General features: G+C 38.9%; 2 protein-coding genes across 2 annotated transcripts in view; both read right to left on the bottom strand.

Annotated features, from left to right (window-relative positions):
• Nucleotides 1-953: 953 nt before the first annotated feature.
• On the bottom strand, nucleotides 954-4,627 carry LOC139466979 (uncharacterized). Its single transcript, XM_071248691.1, has 6 exons — nucleotides 4,594-4,627; nucleotides 4,027-4,126; nucleotides 3,700-3,803; nucleotides 3,066-3,141; nucleotides 2,376-2,497; nucleotides 954-1,033 (listed from the first exon to the last, which is right to left on the bottom strand). The coding sequence occupies exons 1-6, from the start codon at nucleotides 4,625-4,627 to the stop codon at nucleotides 954-956; spliced, it is 516 nt and encodes a 171-aa protein (XP_071104792.1).
• Nucleotides 4,628-14,333: 9,706 nt separating this feature from the next.
• The window catches only part of LOC139466789 (calcineurin-binding protein cabin-1-like), a 52,713-nt gene continuing 50,984 nt past the window's right edge, over nucleotides 14,334-16,062 (bottom strand). The window contains exon 42 of the mRNA XM_071248475.1: nucleotides 14,334-15,715. Coding sequence (XP_071104576.1) covers nucleotides 15,323-15,715 — 393 coding nt within the window. The 3' untranslated portion in view covers nucleotides 14,334-15,322. The remainder of the gene's footprint in view (nucleotides 15,716-16,062) is intronic.

Below are 16,062 nucleotides of genomic sequence, written 5' to 3'. Positions count from 1 at the left end.
TGACACATCGCATGAATATTAGTTACGACAAAAAGATTGAAGTTTTCCTGATTGCTGTGAATGATTGGTCGTATGTATTTTACTTCTTGCAGGAACTGTTCAAACCAGATGTGCTGTTTGAACCATAGATTCGCCCCCATTGTAGTCCATTGATATAAGCTCCATACGCATGGTCCTGGGTTTCACCAAAGCAGTAAACATATGTAGGAAGGTAAAGTCTACAGTTCCTCCTTGCAGCAATAGTTTAGAACAGGTATCATGTGGTCACGCTGCTTGTGAATGGTACAGATGATGACTACCCAACAAGACCACCTGTCAGCAATAACTTACCATATATTATGTGTAGTGTAGTGGTTAAAGCGTTCGCTCGTCACGCCGAAGACCCAGGTTCGATTCCCGATATGGGTACAATGTGTGAAACCCATTGCTGGTGTCCCCCGCCGTAATATAGCTGGAATATTGCTAAAAGCGGCGTAAAACCCATACTCACTCACTCTTTCCCATAGATGCAGTGCTGATAACATAATGCAATCTTAGCCAGTATAGCAATTTATTCCAAAATATTTTCTGGTGGATTAGTACATTCGTGTAAGACACATCTTGCATATTTCAAGGAAATCATGACAACACTAAACTATTATTCTGCTATCAAAGTGTCTAAAGGGTTGATGGCATTTTCTATGTGTCGGTGGTCTTTTTGGGGAGAACCACGTCATCAGAAAACGTCATCAGGTGGGCCTAAATAAGTTGAATACGAGTCGTTTTGCCACCTTAGTAAGTTTGTAGCATCTTAAGTTCATCGAAATGACAATGAAAATCGACACATCGTATAACACCGAACTTATCATTGTTATGATTACGATTCATTCAGAATGTCGTTTAGTGTGACGTTTTAATGCAGACCAGACACAAACACTCAAATACAACTACATTTTAAAAGTATCCATTGTGAGTTAAAGAAGAAACGCCATCAGGACGAAGGGGAGAACAACAGTGGTCGCAGTGTACATCCTCAGGGTGGAAACTGCAGCATCTGCACAACAGAAAATATTAAATATATTACACTCATTTGTATGGTGCCAAGAAGTTTAACTTAAGCTTTAGATATATTATTCAAATGGCCCATTACCTTCCACTGATTTACCCACCTGTTCTAGAAACTATAGATACCAGTGAAACCGACTCAAAACTTACGTCCCCATGACCATATGTTTCGTGTTTGTTCCGGTTAACAATTTATTTGCCTTTGCATGTGTTTATGACAGGAACCACCGGTGAGGTAGGACATGCTTAGTACTATTTGACAGTGAATCATCAACATCTGCATATTGAAAGTCTCACAAGCATATTGTATATGCACTATCACAAATCTACTGATATTTGTTTGATTTCAAAGATAGGAAAATATATCGTCATATGATGTGACAAAAACAATATTTGCATGTTACTTCACGGATATCTTATGTCATTGATACATGAATAGGTAACAACTTTATTACTAGATTTCTTATATAAAAAATAATCAAAGCCATGTATAATATCGAATACATGTATGCTGTTTGGACGAACAACCTTCATTACCAAAATCTAAAACTGACTGTTGTGATAGCAAGAACATGAACTCCGACTTAATCTCTAATTGTCCATCTACTGCTATAAACCTTGATAATAAGTGTATTAAGTTTTTGTGTGAGTTCCATTCATAGTTTAGACCTGTTTTGTGTCCTAGCAGTGTGTCGAGTACGTTATGCTTGGTTTTATGGGAACTGCACTTTATGGAGTATATGTAAAACTGATACAGAGCGTGCAATCTATCCTTCGCTTTCAATAACTAAAGGCCTCTAAGTACGGACATGTACAGTTAGTAGAGGGTGTAAATGTCAAGTAAACACTTCCGTAAAGGAAAAATTAATACCATATCACACTACACAGATTTTCGAATGTTCGTGACAAACGCTGACGAATACAACTTACTACTGTTAGTAGGCATTGTAAGGTCTTATTAATGTATATGAGGATCAAGAAAAAAGTATTCACTTATAAAAAAAAATATCTCTGTGCTTCAGAAACACACGTAAAGTGGGATACATGACATCTGTATTTACCAAACTATAAAAACATCAAAATGGGATCTCTCATATTTCAACATGTATGTTTCGTCTTGTTGGTTGAAGAGATAAGGCGAACACAGTCTCAACCGAAACAAAGTATATTTCCGTACGAATATTATATTGATTTAAATCAGAAAATAATTGTCAGTATTTTTGCTGCTTGTCGTAAAGCATTTTATTAACTGCAAATATAAATTGTGTGAATATAATTGAATTAAATGTACAAGATGGACATTCGACATTATCCACCAGCCTGATACTTACTACATGTGAGAGTTGCAAGTCTCCCCTTGGGCTTGTCTATGATAGCAGAGGCTTTGGTTTCAGTCTTGCATGTATCTTTCTCTCCTGCGTCAGTGAGACATTGGATGTAGGTCCCTAGCGGCCTAAATCACATAATGTCAGTGTGCTATGTTACTAATAATATAAATATAAGTAATATCAATAATGCTTACATGAAAGTAACTTCGAATAAACAATCGCTGACATGAGGTGAGGTGAAATGTGGTTTAACGTCGTGTTCAAGATTATTGCACTAATATAGCGACGTGCATGCACGTGTGTGTGTGTGTGTGGCTGCTTGTACTAGTCCGGACTGATGCCGATTTATAGTGCTAACTCCCTGAGATACCATGCCGCAGTTTAACATGGATACCCCACACAGACACAGTATACTGACTCCGAGCCGACCAGTCCTTGTTTTAGCCCCTTAATGCCGAGCGCCAGATAGGGTAACAACAAGTACCATCCTTTAACGTCTTTTGGTATGACGCGGCCGGGCATCGAATCCCAGACCTTCCGCTCTCCGGGCGGACGCTCTACCACTAGACCACGGAGGCTGTCCGCTGACATGAGATGTGAATGTATGGAGACGATAATGTTTCTATATGCAAACATATGTCAATACATGTATTATGTTAATCTTACATTGTTGAAGAGTATATGAAAACTTACCCGCATGCGTTGTTCCCGGATAGATCGCTTGCCCAGAATGTCTTTTGGCATGTACAGGGCGACTCCAAAACTGGGTCTAAAATCAGAACAGGGACATTTACGGAATCCTTCTGTTTCATTCATTTCCAAAATTGCCGAACTGATTTTTTGTCATAAAATTAAGATACAACATGATACAGTTAGAGTACATTCATACAGATATGATTCAGATCTGATATACTGGAGGTAGCTGAAACTGAAAAAGGCACAGACGTTCTCCTGTACAGAATATAAACTGAATTTCGAGATGTGCGAGATGAAAGGCATACAAGGAAACAGCGATTGGATATTTTTGTTAGATACTGAAACTAAACCAGGAAACAAGAGCGAGTTTCTCGTTCTCCTTTGATCACAGTGATTCCTATTCATACAACTAAAGCAAAACAGAGGGATGTTGTACAACGTATATTACTGACAGATGGACGAGATAAGTATTCATATTCAAATTGGGAATGCACATTGGAAGGAGAGCATATCCACAGAGACTTTACAACCAGTGTAATTGTGTCTGCCTCATGTTCGCGGTTGTCGAGTATTATATTGAGACGTTTATAAACCAAATTACAACGACGAACGCTACTTCACAAGTGCTTACCACAAACAGCGTCACTGATTTTCGTGGCTTGAGTTGCTGCCAAGTCACATCCAGCAGATGTTCCTGCTGCTGTCTCGAGACAATCCAAGTATGTTTTCAGGTGTCTGAAACATACGCTTTTCATAACACATTTGTCCTATTTCGACAAACTCAAAATGTCTGGAATTTGTAAAGCTGTCATATATTTGTATGTAGAGTTACTTTAACCTGTAACATCCATGGATACAACATACATGTATGTTGACAGTAGAGAGAAGTGATAATATATGATTCATCGTATTCATGGTATCCAATAATGACAATACGAAAGTTGATTATACTACTTACGCACAGTTCTCATCTGAATCTGCGGATGACGTAGCAGTGTTGTAGGTTTCGGTACAGGTATCACAAGCTTCAGCAGCTACATGACCTACCGTGAAGACGCCTAAAAAAGTAGAAAAAACAAATCTGTCTAGAAACATTAAGTCCATCCATATTAGTAGTTTTAACGTTTAAAAAACATAGATACACACAATTTTTATGGATAACAACTTCTTTAATACTGTGAAAAGCGACGTTTCGGTATAGATCCTTATACCGTTGTCAAGCAAGACTGGTTTCTTAAAATGATAAGTTTTGATATTCATTCAAATAATGAATATACGAGGAGGAAGTCCCATATTAACCTGGTTTCATTTAAGGCCTGGCGTAGGTGATAATTTAACAAATATACAATACCACATAAATGTAAATTAATGAAAATTACACAAAATGGAAATTTCATACAAAACTCTTCGCGAATTGAATAAATATAATACGAGTCTCACTTTCCTACTGTGTATTATTTTGGTGCCTGAGTAGTTAACTAACATTCGTGTATATTAAAAAAAACGACTGATAAATGCAACTCACATAAAAGCAGAGGGAACACCACCAACGTCCACATCCTGTATGCACCTGGTTGTTGCCTGGCCAGACTCCGCCGTGGTACACGCTGTCAGCATGAGGGACGTGGACCTTTATAGCGTGTGTTGCCACGATGTAGTCTGTTGCCGGGGACATGTTTAAAGCATACTCCCATACTCTTATGACTTGTTCCTACTTTAAACTTTACCACACACGGTGATTTCAGATCTTAAGGGATTTTCGTGTTCCTACCACTTATCACAAAGGCTCTGACACAAATAAGCACGGTTATGTTATCATGAATACAAGCCTTTTTCAGAAAACAATAAACTTATTCTGAAACGTGTTTCTCAAGTGAGCCATGTTGAAACTGACCTCAACTGACGGTCACTGCTGGAAAAAAACGAATGCTCGGAACATGAGCGATCACTAAACAGAGTACAAACAGATGAAGCACTTGTTCAATCAAATCAGGCACGATTGCACAACTTTGTTATCATTGCCCTAATGAATTGTGTCAAATCGGAATCCACTTTTATCATCACAACGTGTCTCAAAGTATACACATGGCTCAGGATTTGGTGTCTACATCTCAGTTAGATATGTACTAAGCAGAAGTGTAAAGGAGCGTGCAAGCAAATACTTAAGAAAATATTCCTTAAAATAGGGTGAGGAGATTTCAGATACAAAATATCCATGTCACTCCGTACGGATAATGTATTAAGAGTTTTATGTTATACAATCCATAGTTGAATAGGATTCTGCTTAGTTGAACCTAATTGTGTTGCCGTCCAAAAGCACATGTCTGGTATATTTAAATTGTTAAACGTCATACAAGAAACTTAAAGACTAATTCAAAGGCCCTATATATCCACGAAACATTATCACCTTAATGTGTCTGGTTTCAGAAAGCAAACTGCTGTTTAGGTACAGTAAGTCTTCTTTAAGAAAGCTGTAACTCACGATACACTGTTGAAATGGTTCTCAAACACCTGGCAACAAACAGGTAACCCCTGCACTACCACACGTACTTTTCCTTTCCCAAGTTAAATCTTATGTTGCTTTGTTGACAGGAACGCACATCTGACGCCTACCCCGATACGCAACATAAGGGTTTTCTTTGGGTTTACTACATGCTGTTACGTGTTCATGTATGCACTGCCTTCGGTGCATAAAAACCTGAATTGCGTCAAAAGGTACATGTTTAAGTATTCTGGACTGTGTGAACCTATGTTGGGTACCCAGGTATGCAGTGATGGGATTAAGTGGCTGATATTAATTACAGATAAGTAAGCGTACACGGTACCAGACATGTTACTATGTTAAAATCACTTGAAACTATAACAAGAAAACTGACCTTGACATAATATAGGAATTCGTTTTTAACTCGGGTGAATATGTTTAAAACAGAATATACCTGGGATCGATAATAATATGGATTATGTTGATGTCATTAAGTTGTATAAGAAATCGCTGCCCATTTATTCATTTGAATAGCCATTAAATGAACATGTTTTACCAACAGACTGGTGATCAATAGTGGGATCTTCAAGAACGCCACGCTATTTTCATCACTACATTTTGACAATTAGCAAAGTTTCCGGTAGAGATAATTCCCTTCTTGTGTTGTGCTTCTGTAAGATTTCATATCATACTGTGAATTCTTGACAAACTAGTTTATTTTTGGCAAAAAGAACAGTATGTACGATACTGGCGTTCCCCTACAGCTTTTCGTAAAAACGTTTGTTTTTCTGGTTATTTTCAGTGTCCGCCTACTTGAAACAATCCCCTGCGTCTTGTCCACTTCAAAAAGAAAACATGACCAGACAAGGTTACAGCTATCGCCTCGATGGCTATAACATTTACCTATGTAATCATCTTCATAGTTTCCGAAAGAGTATCTTTAGCACTCATTCAATATTCGAGTTCAATTGTTCAGGATCCTATTTTTCGCAGCAAACAGTTATATGTTGAGAGTGTTGTTGCTTGGTAGACAAAGTGTAAACCAGATCCAAGGACAGATATATCAGATCAATCATGTCCACTATTCCTCTGAGGCAGTAGGGGCGGTCGGGTCGCCTAGTAGTTAAAGCGTTCGCTCGTCACGCCGAAGACCCGGGTTCGATTCCGGACATGGGTATAATGTGTGAAGCGATATTGCTGGAATATTGTTAAAAGCGGCGTAAAACCATACCCACTCACTCACTATGAGGCAGTAACTCTAATCAATCACTGGTTGGAGTCTATCTATCCGTCAGGTACGAATGCACTGTCTTAAGAGACGTGGTAATAACACCGACACTGTATCCAGGCAGTCCATAGTATACTGTACGTAACCAAAGTGGGCAATGATGTTCCAAGAGTGAGGAGTACAGCAAAGCCACTTTCGGTTTAGAGCAGTCGATGCTGTGATATAACCTGTGATTAAATGCTTGTGAACAGGAGGCATCCTTCTCGCGATCTCTTCCCACCAAGGATAATATTACTATAACCATGCATTGACATATATATGGTTCAAAGACAATAATGTGCAAGAAACGTTTTTATTAGCTTTGATGAATTTGAGGTTGTTATAAACAACACAATTATGTTACATACATAGTATAAGGTGGGGTGAAATGGAGTTTAACGTCGCGTTCAAAATTATTGCACATATATAGCGACGGGCATACATTTGTGTGCTGTGCTGTGCTGTGCTGTGCTGTGTTGTGTTGTGTTGTATTGTGTTGTGTTGTGTTGTGTTGTGTTGTGTTGTGTTGTGTTGTTTTGTGTTGTACTAGTCCGAACTAATTCCGAGTTTATAGTGCTAGCCCACGAATAAACAATGCCACAGTTTAACATGAACAACCCACTCAGACACAGTATACCGACTCCGAGCTTAACAGTCCTTGTTTTAGCCCCTTAATGCGGAGCTCCAGGCAAGGTAACAGCAAGTACCATCTTTTATAGTCTTTTTGTATAACGCGGCCGGAGATCGAATCCGCGACCTTTCGCTCTTCGGGCAGACCTACACAGTATAACAAAATGTGTCGTTTTTTATTGTGTTTAGGCAAATACAGGCAAACACTACTGATGGACAACATTTACAAACGGAGGATATGTTGATAACACACATAAGCAAGTACATGTATATTTCACATTGTAGTTGCCTGCATATATAAGCTAGTCATGTAATTGCAATCTACCTAAACATGATCAGCACTGGGTGCACTCAAGAAACAAAACATTTCAAAAAGTAAATAATAAAATTTCATTAACTATAAATTCATACAAAATGATAGACGTATACTATAAACATTATGTGTGAACACACTTTAGAATTTTGTAATCAATGTTATAATATAATGAAAGGCAAAAGAAAGTCGCCATGTTCAATAGTTGACATAAACTTCACGTTGAAGAACGAAATATGTTTAATCTACAGAAAAGGGTAGCCAGTCATAGTAACAGGTTACGCAAATTCAAATATCCTAGATTCGGAAAATAACTGAGGGTGGTGGTTGAGGATGCACTTTTCAAATATTCTTTCCTCAGTTCCAACGCGAAAAACACGGAGTATTTCTACTTTGCACAAACCCGTGAAAATTCCAGGGTAGAATAAGTCTTCAGCAACCCATGCTTACCGTAAAAAAGTGACTACGCTTGTCGGCGACAAACGGAATCGGGTTGTCAGGCTCGCTGACTTGGTTGATGCATGTCATCGCTCCCAATTGCGTTGATCGATGCTCATGATATTAATCACTGGATTGTCTGGTCGAGACTCGATTATTTACAGACCGCCGTCATATAGCTGGAATATTGCTGAGTGCGGCGTTTAACTACAAACCAAACAACCAACTTTGCACGAGAAATACCCGAGTACACAACTCTTTATCAAGCTCACGCTGATGAACAAATGATATGCAAAGTAACAGGTATGTTTGAATGTATTTGTATAAGTAAAATGCGGTATGCAATATTTGCTTAATGTTTTGTCTTCCTAACAGATGAAATAGAATGGTAATCTAGTGTAAATACTGACAAAAAGTAGAATTAAAAAAACATATTTGTCTTGTCACAAAAAACTCGTGAAGGAGTCGTCAACCTCAATCAGTTCGAAGAGAGGTCAACGACAGCCAGCTCGTCATTGTGTAATTAAATATAGTTAAGCTTAAACGTAACTATGGTAAATAAATGTATAGAACTGTCTTGTTTGTATTTTGAAAGTTTTCTAGTTAGTGAGTGAATTTTCAAATATATGAGTTTTACATCAGATTGTCCGGAATTTCCCGAATCGTTTTGGAGAACTTCTCACGACACCTGTGTTAAATCAACAAAAGTTTTAAATATCTGAAATGAACTTTGACACTGAACACATTCTACTAGGCTAACAGAACGTGCGGGGGCGAGAGCAGCACTGATCAGGGAATGGCCACTTCTTCACCAAGCCTTCTGTTGGCGAGTAAAGGGCACTTGGTGAGACGACACACGCCGTACTGATCGTCTCCCCGAGCAGACTTGCAACTTTAGTATTGGGTGCACTTCACCCTCATTTTACCGATTTTCTATACTTCCTGGCCATATAATTTAACAAACGAAATGTGTTCACAGATCTTCCATTTCTAATGGCAATAAATAGGTTTTCTTCGCACAATAGTGTCAAATGTGACATTTCCACAATCAGATGGCGACTTTCGTGTCCTTTTATGTATATTATTTTCGGTATTATTTATCACCATAGAGCAGTTGTGTAAAATGATACCTATTGCCTACAACCATCGAACAGGGATGCACTTTTTACACGATAGATTGCACATAGGTTGGTATGATAACAAGCACCAATACAGGCGTTTACATGTCATGAACACAAGCATGTCTTTACAGGCGAAGGACATTTAATAAAACACACTGTACATGTACGTACAACGACTTGTACGTATATTTTATAATAAGTATATACGTCTTTACAAAACTGAATCTAATAAATACATGCACAAAATATTTTCATAACCATAAGTGTCCACTGTGCGATAACGACTAAACCATAATCACCTGTTTATAAAGTCCGATGCAATTCCTTTTTTTGACTTGTTTCCGTGTTGTTGTTTTTTCCGGGTGAACAATTGACTTCACCCTGCATGTGTTTGTGACGGATGCCATCGGCGCTGCAGGATACGCCCACCATTTCGCGAGCACCTGGCATCAACACTAATTGATAGTGATTCATAAACACATCCTCATTATACAGTCGAAATCGTACACATGTACAATCGACTAGCAGAGATTTCCTGCGGCTGTGGAATAGGTTTTGCCGCTTTTATTATTATTATGAATCACGACCAAATGATACCAGGTGTGAAAAAATATCCTGCCCCACCGGTGTCACCATCACAAAAACATGCAAAGACAAGAAAATTGTTCACAATCCAATAAGTTATAAAGTATATATGTATGTTGTTAGTTTTGCTTTTACTTTTACTTATTTCACTATTTTTGTTGGAGATATTCGAATATCATGTACGAATGATATGAATGAATTTCTACCAGTAACATTAACTACACATACCCGTGTATAAACTCAACCTTATGGAAATGGTTTGCTTAAAGGTTTACCTTAATAGTTTACCTGTTATATACTTTTCGTGTAACGTATTATAACATCAATAAGATCCTATTTGTAAGTTTCCTTTTCGTTTCTTGTCGTGAATGTGGATGCAACAAGAAATATGAGTTGAAACAATTCTGTGGCATCATAGGTGAAAATACGTATTATGTGTCTAAAATATCTCACAACATTCCTTTATAAAGTTCATGATTAAAATAGACACAGTGTAAGAAATAATTCATCAAAAATACACCTGTACTAAAGACGATTCCTTGTCTGATGAGAAACATCAGCAGGTCTCCATTGAAAACAAAATAAAACATGACTCTTCCCTCCGAAATACGCAGGTGATAATTGACCTCCGTTTAACACTGTTTTTATGCCACTATTTATATTTGTATTATTTATATTAATATTTATATTAAAAAACATCCATATTATCAATTATGGTGATACACAGGACATTGACCCATATACAAATTCTTCATGGGGTAAAGACAGGAACCTGTTTGGGAAGTTGATTCAAATATTTTGACATTGTTTCATGCAGGACATCAATAGTCCTTGTCGAGAACAGTTTCACATATTATATGGTTTACGCTAATTTTATTACTGAAGGCTAACATCTTGCTGACATATTCTTGTAATACACCACCCAGAAGAAATGGTATTTGTTTCAGGTACCAAGACAGAGTTAGAAGCGCAATTCTTCTGAGATCGCGAGTATGCCAGCTACTGTGCACCAACGGAACTTGCATCAAGACTGCCTTTATATTCCTTTCAAGAACAGCCTCTAAAAGCAAGCAGGCCCAAACCCAAATTCAGCCCTGTGCAATACTGGCAATCATGATTGTGTGCCTCTATCCGTCCATGTCGATTGTCAGAGCATGTTCGTCAGTGTCATCATCAGACAGAAACTCGTACAAGTTAGGGTCGTATGCTCCAAACGACAGTTGTCCAGACGTTACAGATGGAACGATGTCTTCCATTGGGATGCTTGAATCACCAAATGAGAGATCTGAAGCTATACCACAATGGCCAGTGGATACACTATGGCCCCTGATTTGATTGTCACCCATGTTTCCTTGTGTAGTTTGACTTTCGAGACCTTCATTTCCATCATCTTCAGAACTACACTTATCTCTTCCACATGGAATCTCATCAGCCTCTGTTGGCACCTCACCACCAGCTGAAGAAACTTTGCAATAATAGCTTCTGTCTGCATTAGTTCCCGGTTGAGAAGTTGGATCAACTGTTTCTACATCTCTGCACCAAACTGTATCAACAACTGGACGAGCAGATTCACCTCGGTAAGCGACGCCCTCAAAACTTAGACTTCTGGTCAAGGAGACTCGTTCACTGACCTTTGAGTCATAAACCCGACTCTCAGTTGCATCACCTTCTTGTGTTACAAAAGGTGCGTTTCCTACTTGGGATAATTTCTTTCCCTCTGCAATTTGGTTGTTGTCAGATCGTGGCGCACGTATTTGCAGAGTTGGAATCATGGTCTCTAAATCAACAGCTTCAAACTGCGGCACCGTGGATAAGTGACTGACCTGTGCCACATTGTCCGACGTATTTTTTTGCTCAGAATTTGGCGATGCCACGTGTGGTTTGGGCGATTCATCGCCTGTTGTTTTAACTGGTGCTTCTTTCAACATGTGGACATACATATCGTCTTCACCTGTTGGTTCTTTTTGTTTGTATTGAGAAATCAAGGCTGTGCTGGCAGATGACAACTCAGTGGTCATCGTGTGACTCTTCTGAAAGAACCCCGCTTTTCCTCCAATGTCAGAATCTTTCGATGATGTGGCATCTGTAAAAACATTCCTTTCTGTTGACACTGGTTCTATTTTCAAAATCTGTTTGCTAACGTCAGTGTCTGTGTCATGAAGTTTTTGGTTCAAAAGGGAAACCAGTTTCTGCTTTTTCTTAACTGGTTGTTCACATGAGACACTTTTCACAGGTTTCTGGACATCCTCATCGAACACTGATGGAATTAACGGATTTTGAATTTCCTCTGATTCTCCGAATAGCAAACTCTTTATGCATGTATTGCTCAAGAACATGCTTGAATCACTGGACGTTCTCTGGATGCCTCTTGGGGTCTCCAAAGTCTTTGGGTAAATGTCCTTTTCAGTAGCTGTATCAACTTTGTCAGGAGTAACATTTAGATTTAATTGCTTTACACCTGTTACAGTTGCAGACTTAGGATTAAACAGTCGAGGGCTTGCTAAAAGTGCCGTTTTCAGTTTCATTTTCATACCATCAGCAATAGTTTTCAAATTCATAGACGATGCTATTGGTGGCTTTGAAGTGGCTGAGGGTACTGGTTTCCTTGGTCTAGTCAAGTTCACTGGCTCTCGATTAGCACGTCCTTGATCAGATATGTTATAGTGGAAACCTGGGTTATGATCAAGAGAAGTGTCCTGGTTTACTAGAGGTCCAGCTGTATGTAGGAATGAGGGTATGTTGTAGGGTCGGTGGAACAGCGGATGGATGATGTCCTGCATCATAGGCGATGGACTCGGAGGATAGGGATACCTGTAGGGATCAACACAACCTCCGCTGAACATGCCGAGTGGAGGAAGGCAGGTCTCCACGGCCAACAGCTTGGACTGAAGTCAAGAATTTGAATACATATTTTAAAACATAACTGTGTTGACAAGTAACAGTCATGCTGGTTCATCATGTATACAATGAAATAGCACTTTAAACTGATGAAGAACTAGGGGAAACAGATTGACAATTGTAACAATATGTCTGTTTACAATGTAGCAGCACCTCGTATACTACACTCTCTAGTCTGTCGTTATTGTGATGCAATCAGATCATCACAACACATCACTATCTTCTGGTACATTGCTGCACAATCCCTTTCTTTTGCCATGTGTATTATCATTTACAACACAACAGATGTACTACACTTAGTGTAGGTACCAAATATATAAAAGTATATCAAGTATTGTCTAAACGTCTACAACCCTACAATCTCAATCTAACCATCACTAACTTCCAAAATTGTGTCACATGTAGGTAATCTGGCTTCTGGCACCTCAATTCACCAGTCTCTCAGTTATATTGAGGCATCAGCATAATGTCCCATGATCAACATGTATCCACACAACCAGTGTGAACTGATCTGAGTGAGTGAGTATGGTTTTACGCCGCTTTTAGCACTATTCCAGCAATATCACGGCGGGGGACACCAGAAATGGGCTTCACACATTGTACCCATGTCGGGAATCGAACCCGGGTCTTCGGCGTGACGAGCGAAAGCTTTAACCAATAGGCTACCCGACCGCCCCGAACTGATCTGAAGGAAGGGGAATCACACTGAGCAACTATACATAAAGTAGTAATTTCATCCAGTCAATTCAATCTATGTTTTGAGATGCAATGGTGCGATAATACATTCTAAAACAAGCTCACATCCAAAATACAAAAGCTTACATAACTCCAATTATAAGCATAAAAAGTGTAGCACCATGGACATTTTGTGCAGTGGCCTCGGTAAATCCTGTCATCCCAGCGACTCATTTCTTCTTCATCTTACACAACACAGTTCTGCCAGATGACATAGAGAGAGGAGACAACACAGCATACCGTTTGGAAGGATTTAATCATGATTTTCTTCCATACATTTGCGACTTCTTCAACAAGAGACACCAAATCAATAGATTTCCTGTAACTTCGAGAGTTTTTCATTTATTCCTCAGTATTCATTCACATCTTTTTCAATATGAAAAATAATATTCTGAAAACTGGACTTCAATTTCAATTTTGTTTTGCAAATATGTTTTGAGATCATTGGTTTGGTGCTAAGTAACAAGTGAACTACAGATACACAGAACAGGGATGTAGTTGATAAAGAACGTTAAGATGGAACCTCACATATCAAGCATCTGGGATCAAATGTTCCAACTACTACACTGAGCATTTTACTTCAGATGACCTTGTCTAATCTCAGACACAACCAGAACAAATACATATTGTAGTTAATGAGTAAGAGTCGATATCTGTTTATTCCTTCTACCATGTCTACTGTTACCTGCACGCACACACAAAATTAATATACTCCGTAATCAGCAATATTCCAGCTATAAGATTGCGGTGTGCAAATAATCAAGTCTTTACGAGACATCCTGTGATTGAAATTGGGGTATGAGGACACACAATCAAGCAAGTGATCGAGCCTGATCACCCAATCTATTCGCCTCCTATAACTACTACTATACTAATTCAACTGCATACATGAAACTATCACAAGATCGTCTTGTATTTTGTGCATGAATGAACCTGACATTTATTTTTTTTTAAGATATTGTTTATCAAATACATCCCTGTTGCATACTTGCTAACAATCAATAGTAAGCACAGTCAAAAAGCATAGGAACACACATTACCAAGTCATGTGTACACAGGAGCTTGATGAAAAAGAGTGGGTGAATGAGTATGGTTTTACGAGGTTTTTAGCAATATATCACCAAAATCTCACTGAGCGACACCAGGAATGGGCTTCAAACATTATTTCCATGTGAACCAAGACCTTTGGCATACCACAAGGGCCCTGTGTTTCTTTCCTCTTGTTTGTAGATGGAAGCACATATCATGTTTACTTCATATTATGACATTGAAACTAAGGCAATCTGAAAAGTTTTGTGGCAGAGAAAAGGTGGCAGACTTTTGGCTACCTCACTTATGAGCTAACCTAATTTTGATATTGTGTATGAGAGAAAACGTAATAACTACAAACAATTTTGCAGGTAAGCCATCCTTGGGACATAACAGGAATGCTCAGCATCATTGTCATCTGTTGTGTAGAGTGACACACTAACTCAATGCACATGCCTCATAAAGCAGCCATGTTAAATACATTACAGTTAGCAGCACATGTAAAAGATTTTTAAATAACGAGCTACGAATTGTCAAATAAATCTACTGCATGTACATGGTAGTCAGTCAGCATTCAAATGCGTAACGAATGAACAGAGATGAAAATAAACAAAAACAACAATGCTCTGCACAAAAAGCGCCTTCCAAAAATATTTATTTGTCATCAGAAAGTGCAACAACTTGCTTGCTAAGCTGTGGACAAAATCAGTACAGAAATATGCACCATGCCTCCACACAGAGATATATACACCATCACTAATAGTGACCATGCGGAAGGTGTACCTGTACCGCTGAAGTCAGTTTCCCTGGCGACGGAAACACCAGTGCATCATCTCCTTCTGATTGGCTAGTGGTTCCAGTCGAACTGGCATCTGATTGGCTTGTAGATACCTTGCTGCCATCTGATTGGCTGGTTTGAATTTTGCTTAAATCTGATTGGATGGGCAGCTTAGATGGACCAGTGGGTGATGAGAATGGAGACTGAATGTTCTTCTTAGGTGAAGGTGAGAAAGGTCCTGTATGTTTTGGGGAGAGGAAGGCTGGATCCCCGGGTGAGCTGTGGTCAGACGTCTGAGAAGGGGCCTTATTTGTGGGAGGTGACAGGAATCCTGCTGTGCTCAGGTTTGCCGACTTGTTCGCATCCGATGACTGAAAGAGTGAGTGTGTTGGGTTTATCACAACTTTGAACAGTATTTCATCAATATTACATTGTATCAGCCCAGGTCGTGAATTGTACCCCTCTTGGCAAACACATGTGCAGGGTATGGTGCTGACAAACTAAAGATCTGTTGATCCTGGCACATCTAGGGGAAACAACTCTGCACAGTTGTGGGATTTGTCTCAGATCTTTGTGACATTACTATAAAGTTCCAAATTGAAATATACAATATTTTTAAATCGAGACTTCATTCAAGATAATTCTTTCACTGGGACATACCCATTAGCACTAAAGTAGAGACATCACTAGCAAATGTGAGTAATCTGTTTGACCCACT

This window comes from Haliotis cracherodii, unplaced genomic scaffold (assembly GCF_022045235.1).
Source record: "Haliotis cracherodii isolate W230 unplaced genomic scaffold, xgHalCrac1.p SCAF_19, whole genome shotgun sequence".
NCBI classification, from domain to species: domain Eukaryota; kingdom Metazoa; phylum Mollusca; class Gastropoda; order Lepetellida; family Haliotidae; genus Haliotis; species Haliotis cracherodii.
The sequence above is the reverse complement of the archived record's forward strand: the minus strand, read 5'-3'. Positions and strand labels throughout refer to the sequence as shown.